Source organism: Pempheris klunzingeri, chromosome 21, assembly GCF_042242105.1.
Source record: "Pempheris klunzingeri isolate RE-2024b chromosome 21, fPemKlu1.hap1, whole genome shotgun sequence".
Taxonomy (NCBI): Eukaryota; Metazoa; Chordata; class Actinopteri; order Acropomatiformes; family Pempheridae; genus Pempheris; species Pempheris klunzingeri.
Genome location: NC_092032.1, coordinates 5,370,237 through 5,391,836, shown reverse-complemented (window position 1 = coordinate 5,391,836; position 21,600 = coordinate 5,370,237). Strand labels below are relative to the sequence as shown.

Genomic DNA, 21,600 nt, shown 5'->3' with positions numbered 1-21,600 from the left:
ACAGTTGAGACGCTCTTCAGGCTGACTTGGAGATGTCATGGGGAATCGGGGTTTCATTTTTTCCCCCGTTGCTGATAGGGTAAGAGTTGCAGTACATTGTTAACAGATGGCTTTCTGCTCATCTGTTCTCTGAGGCTGTGAGGATGCTGAGTTGCCACTGACAGGCCAGCCATCTCACACCCTATGATTATGGATCAGTAATGCCTGAGGGTAGGAGACAGCCTGCAAATAGCATCTGCTTCCTGCAAACAGATCCCCACATCTCCAAAACATGTACCTAAAAAAAAAAATGCTGGCCAGAATTGATAGCTGATGATTTTGCAGCCTTTGGGTGAAGGAATGGAAATTCACTAACTCCATCAGATTAAAATTCAAACATAAATTCAATATGTTCAACTCTTGTATTGGCAGAATAGAAGAGTGCTGATTCCAAATGCAAAAAAAAAAAAAAAGGTTTCACTATGTTTTGTCTCAACATCCCTGCGATTGTAGAAAGTGACAGTTCCTCTCAGAGCCTACTAGACTTTCCTTGCAGAAGGCTGACTGGCAGAGGGTGTTAGGTATCTTAGATCATATTACAACCACAGAGTCTGCTGACTGGTGTAGCTCTGACAGAGCAAGACCTCTGAGGTGTATGTCCGCATCTACTTGTGTACTAATGAATTTGAATACAAAGCGGGACTGTGTAAACATCTACCACCACATCACATACACTACATCGGTTACACACTGCAAATACCTCAGATTAATCTTTGTTTGTGCTTTGTGTAAATGGCATCCTGGAGAGACCGTGTGGGTGTGTGTGTTTGTACATTTCTCCGTATGTGCTGTCAGGTTCGGGTGAATGATCTGGTTGAGCTGGTTTCTTACTTTTAGCGTCAACCCTCTGTCTGTCAAACAAATAGATTTCCCAACAACCCTAGTGCCCCAAGGCACTTAAACTTTCATCACCTCTTTTCAGTCTATTGCCTGCAGTATTCCCAAGAAACGCTCCAGCATACCCCTTCACTTCTCAGTCGACCCCTGGACAAATTTGAGGTTTTTCTTTAGACGTTCTCTACCTTAAGCTCGACTTTGTAGTCAAGGAGTACATACGCCTTCACCACATATTGATCTTCATGGCAGTCAGATTGGCTAACAATCCCCTACGGAGTGGGCTGTAGCGACGCTGCATCAATCCTGTGCAATCATCAGCTTATTTCAGAAACCTGAGTCTTCAAATTTAAGGGCAAAGAGGTACCTTGGCGTAGATCTCTGGACCATGATATGACTCCAACACGCACCTTCAGATCTGCACACTGCTCTACCTTTACGCTGGAGTCGTCTTTCTTTGGTTGTGTCTGTAAAAAGCTGTGGATTAAAATAGCACGACAAGCACATTTTTTGTTGTTTGGAAGCAAAACTGGTTTTTGAAATGAGAGGTGTTTGGTTTCTGCATTGGCCAGGAATTGATTGAAAAATACACTGCTTTGGTTTGTGTCTGGCAGTACAAGCTCCAGCTCAGAAATAAACACACACCAGCCCGCTTGAGCTCCCTCTGCTTTTAAGTATCTGGCTCAGCCCAGTGCTGTTTCTGCACTGGGTCTGCACCTCTTCATTTTTTTGCAAACAGACTGCACCGGAGTCACGCCACAATTTTACTGCCCACCCTTTCCTCCCCTGCCCTCTTACTCTCACCGCCATCGCCATCATTACCACCATCTCGGAGATGCAAATGGACCCTCAATTCAGGGTTAAACAAGAACATTTTCCCTTTACAGTCGCCCTCCTCGCACATCAAACCTTCAACTCTGATGGCCCTCAAGACAGATTAATGGAGCTCTCCTCCATCACGCCCCGATTTTAATAACAGCAGCCTCATGTAAAGTACATGGCAGAGGGGTGGGGCGGGGCAATGGAGCAGCAAGGGGTTTCAGGCAGTCAAACGGATACGATAACCACATCACCTCGCAGCTCAGATTGAACCGCGGCAGAGTTGGCACGCTGGCAGCTGGTTGGCGCCTTCACTGGCACGCCCGTTGCATCGGTTCAAGAAGCTGTCGCAATATTGTGGTTTGCACTGAAGTCTGCTCGTGTCAAGTCTTTGCACATCATAGAGAGAAGGAGGCGTAAGCAAAACGAGCAAAACGTGGACAACACGCAACGCCGCTGTCATGACGGAGAATGTGGCTATAAAAGTGTGTTCTTCACAGATCTGAGCCCCGCAGGTTATGTTTCAGCTCAGTGGCACCCCGTCTTCACGCACAGCCAAAAGGAATGAGATGTATTGAGGTTGCCTTACGTTACAGTCTTGTTTCAAGCATCAGCAGGTCCTGGAATTAAGAATGTATGTGTGGTGTGTACGTGTGTGTGTGTGTGTGTGTGATCATTTTTACTCTCTCTGCCGTAATTGTGTCCCTAATTTACTCGTCGATAAACACTGAACTCATTAGATTTAACCTCACAGCACAGCCTCCGGTGGTTTCGCTCAACATCTTTTTTTATTCTCTCTCAACGTCCTTCCCCTCTCTTCACCTCCCCTTGTTGTCTACCCTCTTTTATCCCCACCCGTTTTCTTTCTTCTATCGTCCTTGCACACCCTCTCCTGTATTTTGTTCTCTCCTCTCTTTCCCACTTACATCTCGTTTGCTCCTCCTCTATTATCCACATTGTATTAGCTGTCTTTGCACACAGCCCTCTATGTATTGTGAGGCGATGGCGAGCCTTGGGTGACGCTGTTATTATTTTCACACCCACCAATTCACGCTGATCACACATTTGAATTTCAACGCGGAGAGAACATCAGAGAGACTTTGAAAGAGATAAAAGCAGAGAGTGTGACGCTGGATCATGTTGAGACATGAGGGTAAAGTGGTGCAATGCATTCCAAGGTTTTACAGGTTGCACGGTTAGTCCATTAGCAGACAGGAGATGGTAGCATTAAGAGAAGCAGGGAGAAGCAGTGGTGTAGTAGCTGCAGGCATGACATACTCAATATTGTCCACTATTTCACTTTCTTAAACTTGATATTTTCCAGCTGGTGCTCCTGTGGTGGGATGATCAAACCCATGTGAATGCACAATTTCTGTGCCTAACCATAGCGGACCTTTTACATGCAAATCCCCCCCCACCCCTACTCTTTTTTTTTTCCCCCCGCACATCTTGAATGGCACCGCTTCACTCTTCACAGGCACTTCATTAGTTGTGGGTGGGTACCCTGAACGTTAAACATAATGTTATTATGTTTGGAAGACTCCGTTGCTATTGGAAGGGCAGCATGGGAAAGTCTGAAAATTACAAGGTAGAACCCAAGGAAGACCCATTCTGTTTATGAGGTTAGAGATTTACATAGTTTTGGAGGGAACTTTTTTGTTACGCAAGTGAATTGATGGTGTTTCCTGGTTAGTACACTGAGTCAGAGACAGTTATTAATGGGTTTATATCGGTCTAAAGAAGAGATGTGTCTCCGAGTGTGGACAGTAAAATAGTTTTTGTGTTCTTGCAGGGGAGAAAGGGATTAGGGGATCTGTGTCACTCAATCTGACTTCGATAATTCTGCATTCAAGCATTTAGCCACAGCTATGCTGATTAGTTCAGAATAGATATATCGATACAGGAAATTTATTTCAGTGACACTATGCAAGGGAACACGTTTGCACGCTCACATCAGCAGCCCGCCGACACTATGCGTGAGACAGGCATCTCCGTCAGCCGCTGGCTTTGAATGCTGCTTGTGCTGCCAAGCTTCCAGAAAGTGCACAGAAAGCTGCTAAGTGCCGCTAAGTGGCCGTGTGCGTCTCTGTCGAACTCTCTTCTTACAGTTGACACAGGGAGACACAGAGGGAGCTTGTATTCATCTGGAATAAAAGAATCAGGTCAGCTTTTTACATTAGGGGCAAAGTTTCACATCATTTTGAAAAAAGACGTCATAACTGAGATGATTGTCCCATAAAATCGTAACGATCGAAATAAATCTGAGCAGACTCTGTGATGTGTGCTTGTCAAGTTTCACTTCTCACTTTCTCAAACCAAGGCACTCAGTGTTGGCCTCCACCCCAGATTTGAGATCCATATCTGAGAATTATAACATAATTAAATCAGAACTATGAGGGTTTTTTTGGATAGCATGAAACCAACCTGTACAGCCACCTGCGAGTCATTTGCTGAATGTTAACGTTTGTGTTGCCTGCGCTGTGATCCATGATGAATTTCTAAGAGAACCATCTAGAGGTTAATAATGAAAGACAGTATGCTGGGAGTTATCAGCAAACTTTTGGAACCATTAAAATGCACATCTTAAAGGGATAGTCCACATTTTTGAAGTGGGGGTTGTATGAGGCACTCACCGTTTGTTAATGTTGACTTGAGCATTTGGAGAAGCAGACAGGTTTACCAGCAGTGTAGCAGCATCAAAACATATTTTAGCCATCTAAGAGACTATTTTTCCCACTTTACCTGGCCATCAGACAGTCCTTTTCGATGGGGAACTGAAGCTCTTCTTCCAAGCCCCCAGACTCCATTGACAAAAACAGTCATTTCACCTTGCAGAACAAGGGAGTTGGTCTCGTGCTCGCTCACTCTCTTAGTTTGTTTAGTAATATTGTGTGATTTCGATGTCAGTTAGGATCCAAACCAACCTGCTGACACACCAAAGTTACAGAAATTAGACTTGCAACTCCCATGATACCGTTTTTGTCAACTGAGTCTGGTGGCTTTGAAGAGAACGGTGTAATGGCTTCAGTTCCCCTGTCAAAAAAGGGCTGTCTGGTGGCGAGGTGAAATGGTAAAAATATTTGAAATGCAGTGCACACTTAAACACTGATTGTGATTTTATTTGGTTGTCCTTTTGTCGGTGGTGGTCGTCCTCAGCAATACATCGCTTAGCCTCTGTGCTGGTAAATCCTGTCTGCATTATCAATTCTGCTCATCAGTCCCCTTCTCTATCTATTCCCAACGTTGATTCTTGATCAGTTTTCTCTGTGGGGTTATAGTAAGCCTACACAGGTTTTCCGCGACTGTTTTATTGAAAACAAGGCCCGTTTGCCTAGTAACACTTGAATACATTCCAATACTACCTTTTTTTCAAAAGGGGATAAGCTTAAACATACAAATATAAAAGTGGCACAAACATCAACACATTTTCTGCAGAAAAATGAGCATATCTGCTGCTCTGGGAGGATCCTAGATCTCTGGGCTAATGGTGTCTCAGGCTATGGAGAACACCCACTCAAATCTGCTAAACCTGCCCGTAGGGCGCTAATGTTATTATGTTATTAACATAAGATATTTAATTAATGGATGCAGTGCTCAGGGAAGCAGTAGCACTTGTGCACAGAGTATCAAATACGTGGCATTCCTACAATTTGAGCCCATTTTGTGTAGAATGATGTGTCAGCATATTGCTGGTGTTTGCGGCCTTGCTTGAAATTATAATCTTCAGACATTCCAACTAGCACTAGTTCTCATCTTTCTTTGCTCCTTTGTGTTGCAAGTTTACAGCAGTGTAAACACACAAGTGTGTCATTGTTTTGCAACGTTCAACTGTCAGAAAAAGATGCTGGCATCGTTAAAAGGAATTAATAAGCCCAGAGGCATACGATTGTGGATCAGGCAATTTAGAGGAACCGGTTCTCGATTCCCATCACAATCTGACACTTCATTTCGTTGTGTTTTACATTTGAAAACAAACAGTTCCTACTTGATTTTCGACTGATGTTCGACGATAGGTGGCTATTCCATCAGCACAGCCACTGCATGACAGACACATCTCAGAAAGCACAGAAGAGGCCGTGCTGGGAGAGTACGAGATGAGCATAACGTTCGGTTGTACTCAGATGAGGCTCCTCCCAGATAGAAGAAAGAAGCTTAGTCATGTTAAAACCTTGGTGTGCAGCTTTCATCTTTGAAGGCTTTGCTCCATGGCACTGACCTTGACATGATTTGAACATATACAGCCTCTTGATCAGTAGTCAGATGTGCTACTGCTGCATCACAAAACCTTTTTGAAACATCAAAGTAGTCTTTTTTTTCCTGTTGTTTCCATCAGTTTTACCGAAGATTTTACATAATGAATAACATTATGGCAATTTCACTTGATTACCTTCAGTGCATCTTTGGTTTATTGTGCTGAAGTACTGATGTACAGGACAGGATCTCCTGTATCTGCCAGAGGTTTGAATGTTCCCCTCTAAATGTTTAAACATCACACAACCTGCAGATGTAAAAACAGATATTACCCCAACGTGTCGCGCTGCTGGTCTTAATCTCTTTTCGCCTCTTATGGTTTTTTTCTCTTCAGCAAAACTATCAAACACATCCTAACCCTAACACTTTCCATGTCTCACTTTCACCTCCTCCATCTTTCCTCACTGCCATTCTCACGTTACGTTATCCTCTCCCTTTACAATTAACCCACACCAATGTTCACCACTTCAGCCCCGGGTGCTGTTCCTGCGTTGCCTCTTTACATCTCCCCAACTATGAAGCAAACCATCACTCCACCACTCAGAGGGGCTGAACTTTCCATGTTCACCATGCACAATAGAATAGAATAGATAGACTTTATTGTCTGCCCCAGACGGTGACAGAAATTCTCCTTTGACAAGGCTCCAACAATAAAATACAACACATATCACACACACAGATGGCAAGTGTGACATTTGTCCAGGTGCAGATGATGTACATGAAGCTGCACTCTGCTGCGCTGCAAAGAAGACGTGCTTCTATCACTTTGACGCGACTCTCCATTCTGTGCTTTCCTGCATTTACCAGACAGGTTTTAAACGTCAACATAAGAGGTCATGACTGCCCCGATAATGGCCGCCCTCTGTTGTGTGGAGCGCCAGACCTTTTTACGCACATTACACAGTGTGGCTTGCTCGGATGAAAACAAATAGAAAGCAGGCAACTGAAGTGGACCATGCAATGTTTATGTAAAACAAAAAACAAAACAAAAAGTGTATGATTTTACTTTCCTCAACAGTTGAGATAATTCTACAGTTCGTGCTGGGACATGAGCCCTCGCTGTGTGTCAGGTAGGAGTGGTTTCCCTAATGACAAGAACAATGTGGTAAGAGCACAAATGCCTTGATGACGTGTTGTAGATTTGCAGCAGGTTTAGTAAAATTGCAATATTTAAACGCAGCTCCTCTTTACTGTAGCTGCTTATTCTTCGATCATCCCTATCCTTGCAGTGTTGTCCTTTTCATGCTTCTTCAGGCATATTACCGTACGTAGCGAGAGCAGGTACTTCCAGGCTTATTTTCAAATGTGATAGTCCCCACAGGCAAACAGTGTGTCCACTTCAACTTTACTTCAACAATGGACGCTGCTGGACAGCAGGGCTCAGTTTGAAGACATAAACACAGTGCACAAGAAAAAAACTCCTCATTTCAAACGCATCTGGACTTTCTTTCTTCCCCTTATCTTTCTCTTTAGACAGCCTTCTTTCCCGTTGTTTACATCTCATGTATTTTTAAGTCCGTCGCTTCGCTCCGTGGCTCAGACATCAGTGTTTGTGGATTTTTGGATGTTTCCCCTAGTGATCCATTGGAAGGTGGCTTTCTTCAGCTCTCTCCCGCCTCGTCTCTTTATCCGTCTGTGTCTGTGTGTCTTTGTTCCTGGTTCAGAAGTTCAGCAGTTCATGTTCAGGAGTTCCTGTCACAGTGGAAAAGTGTTCACTGTCTTCACAACACTGCCCATCCCATGAGTAGGGTGGGGATTGTTAGTATTTTATCGACACCACCACAGTTATTGATACCGCTTATCAATTCTGTTCTTTCTTGGTACTGTTTTTCATTACTAAATAGTTGCATTTAAAAAATATATATCATTTAAAAATATTTAATAATATAATAATTCAGAAACTGATTTGTCAGCTTGTTCGTAACAATTCGCTGTTGGCTGAGCAAGGCCGCTGTGCTCGTGTTCAACAGAGCGGTTTCAGAGAGAGACCGCAAACAGAGGGGAAGAAAAGTCAGTTTTTTCAAATGTTTATGCGTGGTGAACAGGTGTATTGGCTTTTTACAGTAACAAGCGTAGTTGTCATCAACGCAACACTCATGTTGACAACATATTGACAGCAGTCATTCTTGTTTCAGTCATTCTCACGTCACTATTTTCTACCTAGTGTCCTGTTTCGCTTTGTAACGTGTAGTACATGACTGTACTACTCATTATATGTATCATGCCAAAAGCTTCTACAAAAAGTTTATGTGTTTTTATATAAGCACATTTATTGAGAAAGAAATGACTTCCAGCTGTGGCGTTCAGCGCAATACATAAGTTCACAGCACTGGTCGGCTCATCATTGAGCGCCGCTGCCCGACACCTGATCAGAAGGTTGCTCGGTCCAATCTCATCAGGGTCAAAATTATTTTTAAGGCCTGTTGTGTTCACAGTTAGGAGGAGCATGTAGAAATGGACTTTCACACAAGCAAGTAAAAGGTGTATAAAAGGTGTTTGCTACCTTCAGGTGCCTGTTAAAACCAGCCAGAATAAGCAGAACTAAAAGATGACAGTGGATAAGAGTGGATCTCCAAGCTGCCACACTGCATGCCTACAGTATGAGTCATGCACATCCCTTCTATATATTTACATAGTGGGAAGTGGGGCAGTGTGTGGACTGCGGGTTGGTTGTAATGGGCCACTCCGGATCAAAATTCCAGTGACTTCTTTTATAGAAGCTCAGTGTCCCATTGGTGGCTACCATCGGGGTTCAGGCTCTGCAAATACATTTGTTAGGCCGTGTTGCATCATATCTGGCGTCATGTTGGACACCAATGTAGGAGGTAACAGAGTAAAGTATTAGAGAACTCTTCAGTGGGTACATGAGCTAATTTTGTGCCCAACAGATGTGGTGAACATGGTGCGCTGTCTCAGTGTGCGAGACCAAAGCGTTGCCACTCCCTTGCTGGTCTTTACACTCCTGGGATCTCAGTGTCTGCTCTACATATGTTGTTCTTGGACCTACGGGGATTTACACACACTTCACGTCACCCTAAAATTTACGCCAGGGGTTTTCTCAGTTTTGACTGCCAAATCAGGGCTGCGCAGGAAAAAGCACTCATGAAACCAACCATTTATTACGCCAGAAAGCTTCCCCGGCGGCAGAAAGACAGAGACAGAAATTTTCCATTTTTAGCTGTAGGACCTCACCATATATCACAATAACACACACACACACACACACACACACACACACACACACACACACACACACAGTTCCGTCTAAATGAATACTGATCCTTGCTTGGGTGTGAAGTTTGAGGTGTGTTCTTGTGTAAATCGTATCACGGTCTGTTGCTTCCTCACAAACCATGACACAGCATGACATCACACTCCTGAGATCAGTATGCCAGGGTTTCTGGACTGGACGTGTTCTGCAGGGTCACATTACACAGTCACCAACTGGACTTGCCAACAATATATAGTATTAGTGACAGTGTTCACTTCGGGGTGACTACCTGAGTACTGGTGACATAGGCTAGATCCTTACTGACATTTAACTGTGTCTAAACAATGAAGTCGGTTTTCTTTATTCCCCGGCAAAGTGAAGATCAGTCAGACAATCATCTCTTCATCTCATATTTTGAATTCCAAAACTAGACACCCATCACGAGTGAGCTGCCTCATTTCCTCATCGGGTGAAGTTTACTGTTGTTTCCACAGCTGCTGCTGTTGGTCGTTGGAGTTGCAGTTTGACCATTTGTCAACATGAGCATCGACATTACGTTTCTATTTTAATACACGACACATAACGATGTTTGTTCCGCATTTAGATCCCAGACACCTCCTCCTTCACATACGCAAACACAAATCCTAGAAAACACTCCGTGACCTCTCTCAGCTCCACATCTGCAGTCTGTAAAAGAGCTGTGTGTGTGTGTGGGTGTGTGTGTGTGTGTGTGTGTGTGTCGCGACATCTCCATTGTGGGCTGTCTGTTCTTGGTGATTCACCCTGTGCTCTTTGTTTCTCTTGGCTCATTTAGAGGTCCCATCTGGCAAGCATAACCTCTGAGCTTATGAAATAATAAACAAAAGTGTGCTGAAATTGTGCTGACTGCTGTCTCTTTACGTAGACAAAGAGTGCTCATCCAGTTTTACGGAGCCAGCAGACTTGTTGCTTGCAGGGACTACACCGACTCTCATTTTGTAGCCAATGTTCAGGTACAAACTGGCTAAACTGTCTCTGCATTGCTTGTTGAAAATTACAGGGATTTGTTCCTTTGCTCAATTATTGTTGCGAATGTTGGTGTGGCTCTTTCTTTATAATGTGAAGCTGTGAGAACCAATAACCTCAAAGTGGCACATCTACGAGAGCGTTCATCCACACGTTGGCCTCGTCTTCATGGCTTGATCGAGTTGTCTGTGCACCCTTACTGTTGCACATTGGCACTGATTATTTTCCTTAAATGAACACAAACATTTTTAACTATGTCAAGAGTATTACACACTGGCAATGAAGGGGTTATCACAGGTTCTTTACATTCTGAACTTCTCTGAAACCATACAATAATACACATATTTCTTGTGTCCCAGTCCGGGGCAGAGCAGATGGCCTGGACGGGCTGTCTCCCTCAGGGTCTGACACTAAAATGTTCTCTCAGTAACATGAGACCATCACCCTCTGTCTCCACGGGGTGATTCCCGACAAGCATTGGAAACTGACAGACCGACAGACTTATCAACGCTCTTAAAGAAACTGTCCTTTTGCTTTCTCCTGTCCACTGTGATGTCAGAGGTGAGGGTCAATTAGAGAACTGCATCCCATAGCACAGGAAGTGTGTGTTTTGCAATGGACACTTCAGTGGGGGCAACTGAGACAAATAATGGTACTTCTTACTGCCCCTCGATGCCTGGAAGTTCTTTCTTTACCTTAGTTTCTAAGCATTTGTAATCCATTTGACCACATCCTTAATAACTAAGCAGTTTATACTATAACCATTTGTATGGAATAGGGTGCTCCAAGTATGTTACTTTGCATGTCCTATATTCCCAGGAGGTTTTGATGCCCAGGAAAGCAAATGTGTGTAAGGTGTGTGTGCATGTGCGTGTAAAGCCCTGTTGCTGTTGCTAATGACCGCTTGTCTCAGATGGGATGCAACTGGCTGGCTGCCCAAACAAGCTACCTTGTACACCAGAGTGACTGCTAATAAACATGCTAATAAAATGTGTCTTTGGGATACAAGCCAACATGTTAGCGGTGGCTAAGCTCAAGCGCTGACTGTGAGCTGTCTGCTGCTCACGACGGTCCACTTGATTTAGAAGTCAGTTATGCATACGTGCAGTAACCAAATTTACTAGTTTACTAAACTGGCTAATTTAGGACCACGAGGAAGATCTCATCTTAACAGAACTTGCTTTCAACAATTCATACATGTTGCTTCTCACTTCTCATACAACAAACTCTATTTGTTTTTTCGATTTTTAAGACTGTCATGCCTCTTGATCCCTGGCACATCCTGTCTTTACTCTTTAATTGGCTTAATGATGTCTCATTATGAAACTGCCCGATGAGATCCTCATGTGATAATGTCTCTTTTAATTTGTTAGTGAAACCTTTAGCACAGCAGCAGTTCCAGCTCACGCTGAGCCATGAAGCAGCATGTCTGGCCTGTGCGGGCGGACACACACACACACACACACACACACACACACACACACACAGACACACACACACACACACACACACACACACACACACACACAAGCTGTCCGACCTGCTTTTTTTTTTGTTTAATCCAGCCCAGATGCTCATCTTTCCACATTGTACTTGTAGTCCTGGAGAAACAAGGTTTACGAACTACAAATCCCCTACTCAAGCAGATCACACAGCAGGGGAGATGACTGCAGAGGTTTACTCATGCATACAACTCATCTCTTAGTCAGACACTTAGAAAATCAGGTGCCATTTGTCTAAAAAACGTCTCCGCCTATGACTTATGGTGACAGTGGGATGTTTTCTCTGGCTCTCGCTTCACCCCTCCACAGCAGAATAACACTCTAGAGAAGTGACAGTAGTCTCTGCTCTGGCTCAGAGTGTGTAGGTGTGGCAGATATTTGGAGGGTCTCTGTGTTAAGAGGCTCTGTGTTTGAAAGCCTGGCCTGTATTATCAGCTTGATCCCTTGCTAACCTCTTTGGCACTAATGCTGCCACTCATTTAGTGCATGGCATGAGCCGAGTGATTTATCGTGTGCGTTGTGTATTCGAACGGTGACGGTGAGTCAACCAGCCAGGACGTTTTAAAGTTGAATCTGTAGTTGGCCAACCAACATTGTAGACTTTGCCGTGGTAGGCCGATAAAAGCTGTCTTGAATGCTAACTTCTCCTTTTTAAGTGCTTAAAACTGTATTGAGTGCAGTCCAATTGAGGATGCTGAGCTGATATGAAATTTCAGGCAAGCTCACTTTGTTTCAGGCTTGAAATGTAAGTGGATTTAGATTTATGTAGTGGACGTAGATTGTTTTTTTTTTTTTAACCCAAAGCTTGGTTGAATTATCTGCACGTCTTTCTTTCTTTCAGGGTGGGGTGGATGCGCTTTTCTCTTAGAAAACAAGTTGTAAAGCTTGATGCATGTTTGGTTGCTGCCCAATCACAGTGTCTGTAGCTACTCACTATGTGTGAAAATCTTTTAAACTTAATTACCCACAAGACTATGGAAGTTCTCTCATTGCCATTAAATGTAAAGTTTGAGTGTCCAGTATGGTTTCTTTGCATCATGCTGTGACCTATTGGCATGTATAGACAATAACACGCAGTAGCATCCCAATATGCGTAGAGCTGCGTTATGTGTGTAGCTGGGTGTCATATTTCTCTGCAGGCTACAGTCGTTTGGGCAGACAGGGCATCAATAATGCAGAGATCCTCGAGGTGACTTTGTCTCAGGGGAATACTAGTGTAAGGCTTCTTAAACTTCTTTAGCCCATTACTGTCCACACAGACAGACTTACTAGCCCACAGTTTGAAACTGCGATTTTCCACTATGAAGGAGTTTGTCTGTCAGCGAACTCATCTGTTGGTAGGCCTGAGGAAGGTTTTTATAAACAACCAGGAATTAGCTCAGCAGGGGAATTTTGACTCAGGGAGTTTCTACAGCTTATTAAGAATGATGCAAAAGTGCAGCCAGTCTCTCTAGATTTTGGGGAACAGATCAGTAAATTAGCTGTTTCTATTGAAACTAGTGAGTATGAAGCAAGGCTTGAGCTTGTCATCAACAGCACATTCTTCAGCTGCTGTTGTTTATGAGGTGTGTGTGTGAGTATATGGATGATTATAGCATACACACTCCCACTTCTCAGCCCTCATGACACACTGACGATGTTCTTGATTCAGATGATGAAATACCTCTTACAAAACGTTTGTGTTTCACACAAATGCATAAAAGTGCGGGCTGCACTACATGTGACCTTGCAGCAGTAGTAATAGCAGTAGCCTGCTACTGTCCAACAGCTTATCTGTTTTGCATTTGGTTTACTTTCTCCTGGGAGCAGCAGTGAACATTATGGCAGAGATAAGGAGTTAGGGAGGTGTGTGTGTGTGTGTGTGTGTGTGTGTGTATGCGTACATACACAAGAGAGGCAGAACGCATTTGTGACGTTAGTGTTAACATTTTAAGGAAGACCTTAAACTCTGTAAATCACAGCCGGTATTATGGTGTAGAGTGCAAACTTTAAAAGTTGGAGGTTAAGAGGTTGAACTATTGGGTTGAAGTGGTGATTCACCGGGACGTCTGTACTCCCAGAGGACAGAGGTCACAGCCTAATGGAGTCTAAGCTCTTTGCTCAGACAGTGAAAGTCTGGGGATTGTGGAGTCCTCACTAAAAGATTTTGGTTGTTATCAGTGGATTTTCACAGTTTTCATTATGGACCATTTCATCACATCCTCTCTCATTCAGTCTTCCCAGTAAAGGTTGATGCAGTAAAACCACAATAGCAAATTCTACTACATATGATCTTGAACTATATTACCCCGTCTTAATGACACAATAGTATCAGCTAGTATGAGGCCAGTGATATCTTCATCAGCCCACAGGCACATTGGCTAGAGCGGTGTAGTCCTTTTCAGTGGGAGGCACCTGTTGAGCTACAGCACCTTCCAGCAGAGGCCTGAAGTTTGCCAAAAATACCAGGATGTCCTACTGCATCAGGCCACATTTTCCAACATGTAAGCCTGCATGCTTCTCTGGCTATTCTGACCTCTATGTCACCTCTACGTCTGAGGCCATGGTTCAAGTACCTCGGGGTCTTGCTCATGAGTGAGGGTAAAATGAAGCGTGAGACGGACAGACGGATTGGTGCGGCGTCTGCACTGTACCAGTCCATCGTGGTAAAGAGGGAGCTGAGCCTGAAGGCGAAGCTCTTGATTTACCAGTCGATCTACATTCCGACCCTCACCTATGATCATGAGCTGTGGGTAATGACTAGATAGCAGATACAAGTGGCTGAAATGAGTTTCCTCTGTAGGGTGTCTGGGGTGATGAGCTCGGACATCCGGGTGGAGCTCGCAGTAGCTCGCAGAGAGTAGAGGTGACTAAGGCTTCTGGTCAGGATGCCTCCTGGGTGCCTCCCTTTGGAGGTTTTCCAGGCACGTCCAACTAGGAGGAGACCCCAGGGCAGACCCAGAACCCGTTGGAGGGATTATATATCTCATCTGGCCCTCGTCTGGAGTGCCCATCTTTACCGTTAGTGTTAGCTGATTTGAGACTAGGTAAGGATTTGCATTGATTTGCATGCAAAGTTTTGGTTTGTTTATCTGCTTTAAAACATGAACATGAATTCTTAGGCCTTTGTTTTGGCAGATCTTCCACAAATAATCAGTTCCCCGGCAGCCTCTGGGGTTTTACATTTTAAAATAATAAGTTTCAATAATTTCCTTTTCTAACTGCATAATGTACTGCACTAATTGCACTTCAGCAATGGTTTATAATAATGAAAATATAATAATGAAGACTACAGGGCTTGTTGATGCCATCTCTAGGAGATTACAGACATGATCACATTTTATCTGTCCCATAAGCTGCTGAAAACAAAGTTTTCTCTGCCTCTCTAAATGCTTGTCCCAGTGCTACATAATGAGAAACATGTCTGCGTTGTATTTGCTAAAAACCTCAAGTGTCACTGGCATCTCTCTTTTGCCTTCATTAACATGTGTGTGATGCAAAGGTAATCGACTTTCACCTTCTGCTTATTTATGTGATTAACCTAAACTGATTGTGAAAGCAGCTGCAGTGAGTCAAAAACCCACCTGATCTGGAGTCAGACATCCCACCGTTGGGCCAGAGAGTCCAGCTATGGCCTTGGACGTTTGAGAAGTGAAACGAGCCACTGATATTCCTCCTGTGGGACTGGTGACACTTGCAGGAGCTAATGCAGCGATCATAAAGTCACACAGGCACACGTTATCTCTTTCTCACACACACTTTCTCACACCCTCCTCCCTCCCCCACTTTCCTCCAGGGCATCATTGTTTGTGTGGTCTTTGACAGGAACAGGCAACCCACTCCGCTACAAAGACACAGATAATGGGGTGAAATGAGCTATTGTCTAGGCTTATGTCGGAAGTGTGTGTGTGTGTGTGTGTGTGTGTCAGTGTGTGTAGCGCAGAGAACAGCTACCTCTTTGTTTCCCATCACCTTCCACAGTGGATCAGATAAGTGGATACCTGATCAGACTAGGGTGGCGGCGTGTCACTCACTCAGTGTGTGAATGAATGAATGTGCAAAGTTCACTGGTAACTAAACAGGTCACTGGGGCAGGAGCTAAATGACAATGGGCACACCCTGCATACGTGCTCACATCAGCTCTGTCGCTTAGCCTGCTGATCTGTTCAGACCCGACACAGCAGGGATTGTCCTGTGACTGCATGTTAATCAACCAGTTCCTTTTTTCACTATATTACATCAATTATTACATTACATATTAGATCTTAATTATAATCCTGCTTTGTTAGAAAGTTATTAAGTACCCTCAGTATGTTGCCACACTTGCCAATCCTTGCTGGTATCTCATGGTTTCATCGTTGGAAACATGGAAATCCTATCAACTGTCAGAGTATCAAAGAAAACAGTGTGCGCTGTGATCCCTGTTTCATGATGCTCCAGCACCGTGGAGCGCCTCAGTCGCCGTTGTTCAGGGGTTGTATGTATGGCTGACCTTTCAAACACTTTGTACCCGACCTGTGGATGTGGCGTCACGTTCAGCGCATGAATACAACGTTGATGCAACGCAGGTTACACTGGTTTATACATGTCTGTGGCCATTTTACCCGTTTGCATTAAGGTGGACAGATATGTGTTGTTCTCACGCTTCGCTCCACAGATACAGACTACTTGTTTTGTTCCACTGATTTTTGCCCCGTTAATGGAATAATGCAGAGCTGGCCCACTGTCTTTGTTTTAAAAGACAGTTTGTTGCACTTGAGAGTAGCAACAGTATGGACATGGTGTTTTTAAGTGATGTGGGTTTTGGTCCTCTGACACACATTACAGAAGACCACATCAGTGTTAGGAACATCGTTTGCCACATTAAAAGATTCATGTTTAGTCTGTTTCTAGAGGGACTTTACATGATGAGAGAAGCTGCATATTTTTGGATGATGCTAAAATAATATGATCCCATTTAGGTTCATTGTCTTTCCACTTGCTGAAGGCAGCCGAGGGATCAGCGGGGCGGATGACTTGGGTCCTCTGTGTGCAGACGTTTGGTTTTGTCCGAGTGCATGAAACGATGTAGGCCTACTGGAACAGAATCTTTAGTTGTAGAGAAACACAAGTGCACAGTTAGAAATCTCAGCAAGAGCACACAGAGTCTTGCATAATGTGTTGATTTAGTAGCGGAGATGGTTGTATCAAAGCGAGCTGAGGTTGACGGCGGAGTGTGCCAACACTTTATCAGCTCTACGGCGGTCCTCCCTACTGGCTGTTGCTGTACACTACATGATACATGATACATAATACAACAGACTCTGTCACAATGCACTCTTTGTTTGGAAAGATCTGCTCCTTTTATACTTCACTGCTGCCCATTTCTACTGGTCTGGATTTGATGAAAGTTAATCTGCTAATGTATACTTTAGGTTGCTCCTAAACTACTGAAAACTTAAACAGTTTCTTTGTTAGTGAGCATGTAAATATCATTCTTAATATTTAATGTCGCTGTTTTGTCATTCCACGCTAAAATTAATCAGATCATGTAGCCTCTTTCAACATCATGCAGGGACACCGTGTGACTTGGCTCATGAGCATCCTTGTGAAAAGCTGTGTTGCATAGGGAACCAATAAGATTATCACTCCTCACCAAGAAGGGAAATGTTATAATATATAAATACAGCATTGACAGACATGCCCTACATATTCCCTTCAGTAGTCCAGGTCTTCAGGATTGGAAAGAAGCAATGAATGCCTCTAAGGAGTAGGCTAAACGGGGGATTTGACCTTTGGAGTGTTTTATGTGAGCTGAGTGGCTAATATGTTATTTTTTTTTTATATAGATAGTTAGAATTAATTGAAGCAGGATTTTTTAAGGTACTTAATCCATAATCAGTGTTTTACTTACAGTAGATTGTGGTCAGCACGTCCCAAATTTGGAGAAGCAAGGCGTCCTGGCACATACACCAAGCAATGTACTGCTGTGGATGGGGGCAGCAGTCACCTAAAAGAAAACAGCTAAAACAATCCAAATTAGTTCAAGTGTACACTAGACTAGAATATTTCCACGTCTTTACATTGCCATCAGACGGCCCTTTCAACAGGGAACTGAAGCCACCAGACATCACACAAGCAGACTAATGGAGGCAGAGGTACTGACTGCAATCTACTGCAGGCAATAGAGTAACTAGAGATGCATACCTCATACAACACCACTTCAAATCATCTGAACAATCCCTCCCTTGAAGACCTTATATACCGTATTTACACCAAAGTATCCAGAGATTAGCGATGATTTCTCTGCTGATAATCTCATCATGAAAAGTCCTTGAACAGAGGATTCACTGCTTTTGCCTTGGTGGTGGCGAAAACACCACCGATGTACTAAGTCAGATCCAGACAGCATTTGTCAAATGCTTTCCTTCCATCCCGACTGTATCTCTGAGATTAAGTTGTGTGGCTGAGCTTCTCTTAGAATCATGTTTGCTCCTCATAATCCTTCGGAGTAACAAGTCTGGATGAGAACTCTGCCCAACAGATATTAAGCATGTCAGTATTTTTTTTTTTGCACAGGGTCAGTTTGTGGTTTGTAATGACTTCCAGAGATGGTGTAATTTTTCTGGGTATGTCTTCTTTTAGAATCCTTTGTAGTGGCGCTGTAGTGTGGTTGTAGCAATTTCTCATTTTTCTTCAAGGTTGGACTGCTTTTAGCCTGCGCTTTCCAGTCAAATAACCCGAGTAATATCGAGATTTATTTGTACAGCATTAACTCTATAATCTATCTGCAATGGCTACAATATGCATCGTTCCTTCAGTGGTCCCAGCTCACACGGGAGCAACACAACATGCAGATTTCTCTCTTTGCCTCACATTTCTTGTCTTGTCTTTTGGGAGTGTCCGCAATAAACTTGCAGTCTTTTCCCTCCTAATAACCTCAGAAGGGAAGAAAATACCACAAAGTTATTCCCCTCATGATTTGGACCATTTTGCCTGGTTGAACAGCATTGTTGTTCAGTGCAAGCACGAGAGCATCTGACCACAGACTTGAAAAGACAGTTCAGTTGTGGAGGAGAAAGCTTGGAGGAAAAGACACAGAGGGTGGTAGATAAAGTAGGAGCTGAATACAGACAGCAGAATCACAGAGTGAGGGACAGACATTGAGCTGAGTGGTTTCTATTTATTACTGAATATTACTCATCCAATCCACACATGGGATCTTTGATAATATTGTATATAGACAACACTGTCTATATGACATATGACTTCACACTTCATATGAAGCTGTTTTACACATCCAGTTGTTTCCTCTACAAACGATACTGCCCTATATATATATATATATAGTTAGTCAAAATGGAACTGAAACTTAGAATTTCAATTAAAACTTTTAGATTAGCAGTAACTACAAAAACTGAGACTGCTGCTTTGGTAATCTCTGGACCCTAGGCAGCTGTCTTCCTTTATTCTCTGCCACAGAGAAACAGCCAATTAGACAGATAAGGCATGGCACTACAGCTAGCACAAGCTAAAGCTAAAACTAAAAGTACTTTTTTTCCCTCAAGATGTTTTCTGAACATTAAAAAAAAAGTAGAGGTAATAAAGGTAACATAACTGGTTTAGCTGAACAACAGTGACTGTCGTCTAAGCTTTCGACTCTTGCGTAAATTGTGTGACTGGGCTAGATTTAAATCACAGGAGTATATGTGTTGTATTGATTTCAACATGAATGCTAATAGTCAACAGACAGACAGGCCATTACATGTGTAATGGATGGGAAAACAAGTTTCCTTTTTAAACGAGTTACTTGAAATTGACAAAATCTGAAAGATTTCCTAATGATCATCCAAAACCAGAGTGCATTTTAGGTGTTGTGTCGTAGTATTTATGGCAATATTTTTGGAGAGCAAAAGAACTAGCCTCCCCCCCCCACTGCTCTGCTTCTGTAGTTGCTGCTCCCTGCCTTTGAAGTGCTGTAGCCCATAATAAATTAATGAGAATGTACACGAGCATGTGTGTTTTATGGAAGAGCAGTATTCCGTACTGCGTGTGTGATGTGATCACACGTTTACTCTTCTCAGACTACACATATGAACTGCACTCACCAACATATTGCACCACACACTACATATTTCACAACGTCCGCTACGGCGTAAAATAAGAAGAGTTGACCAAATCTGTGGTTCACAGTTTGACCAGTGAATTTGCTCCAATAAGATTTTTTTGACCAAACCAGGCTGAGTCAGCACATCAACAGCATGTTGCTGTATGCTGATGCGAACACCTCTGTGATAGTTTTTGAGCTGAGCGGGGGAGGGAGGAGGAGTGTTGTCACCGTTTTGAATGCAGTGAAACGTAACCATAAGCACTGACAACATGGCACCTCCTGCTGCGCCTGTTCCTCCTAGATTCTCTTATCTACTCCCACATTGAGAAAGGTTTGCGCTGTACGCTTATATTTCAGGCCATCCAGCAGGAGATTAAAATATTTCATAACTGCTCGCATGATGTCAATCCATAACCATGTCAGAGCCCCTGTGTGCCTGCTTACTGGATCATTATATGAACCACATGGTGATTATATCAGCTATTTCCTAAGGAGAGACAAGCTGCTAATTCTTTTGGCCTGGCAATGCTAATGTGTTGTAAGGCTTTACTTACATAAGGCCTCAAATCCCAAGTGTATATGGCGCAAATAAAGCTAATCTCATTACAGAGCTATTACTCTTTTTTTTCTTTTTTCTTTTAGGACCCCAGCTACTGGGTCCAGGTCCACAGGTTGGAACATGGAGATGGAGGCATTTTGGACCTGGATGACATGCTATGTGATGTGGTGGACGACAAAGATAGGGTGAGTCAGAAACTGAGAGAAAAACACTGTTTGTATTTGTGTAAAAAATCACTTCCTGTTTTACCACCTCCTCTCATTTCCATTCCCTTTTTCCTTGGACAAAAATAGTGTTGTTTGCATCTGCATTCTGAAACACTGTGCATGAAATGACTTTCGTACACAAAACAACAACACATTCACAAATTGTGTGCACACCTCAAGCACACCTGATGCAACGAATCAAGGGCCTCATTAGTTGCATCAGGTGTGCTTGAGATAAAACACATCAAATACCCAGACTGGCAAGGGGTTTGTTCACAGTGACGTTTGGTTGCATGTTAGAAATATGGGTAAATCAAGGGAATTGTAAAGAGAGGAGATCATTGCTTCACACAAACAAGGAAAAGGATAGAAAAAGACAACAAAGGCACTGAAAGTTCCCAGAGATGCTGTTGGAAGCATAGTTCTCAAAGAGCTAAAGGAACACTGGCTGCACTACCTGGATGAGGCAGAAAGAGGAAGCTATCAGCGGCTGCCACCAGATCTCTGAGGAGGCAGGTGGCCAAAAACCCTCGAGTGACTGCAAAACACCTGCAGCAAGACTTGGTGGCAGCAGACACTGAGGTTTCAGTCTCTACAATAAGGCACATACTAAACACTGAAGGCCTCCATGTCTGAACTCCAAGCTGCACACCACTACTGACCCAAAAGCACAAGACCATAGGGGTTGAATCATTGTAGGTGCAACTCTACTAGACACCATTATAGTCACTATTTAATCATTTCAACCTACTGGCAGTACTCCATTGCCTTCAGGTGCAAAAGGTTAGCGGTTGCCTTCAAGGCTTCATTTTGATCTGTGTGTGTGTGTGTGTGTGTGTGTGAGAGGGTGACTATATTCCTAGTACAAGAGTGTGTGGGCAAAATCTCTGAAATCTTGTGAAATCTGAAAACGTGTCCCTCTCAAACACTCTGTGTGCCTCCTGCTGCTGTTTCATGTCCAAATGTATATTTTACACGTTTGATTTGATCCAACGTTTAAACATGTTCAGTGAGCTGTCAGCTCTTCTTTACAGCCGGTCTGGCTTTTTGGTTTGGTTTGTTCATTTGTACACGAATGAGAAACGGAGTGTATGAGGGAGCGGAGG

General features: G+C 43.4%; 1 protein-coding gene across 1 annotated transcript in view; it reads left to right on the top strand.

Moving 5' to 3' along the window:
• Positions 1 to 21,600, top strand: part of LOC139220860 (partitioning defective 3 homolog) — a 309,168-nt gene that overhangs the window by 13,662 nt on the left and 273,906 nt on the right. The window contains exon 2 of the mRNA XM_070852717.1: positions 20,372 to 20,473. Within this exon, the coding sequence (XP_070708818.1) occupies positions 20,372 to 20,473 (102 nt within the window). The remainder of the gene's footprint in view (positions 1 to 20,371; positions 20,474 to 21,600) is intronic.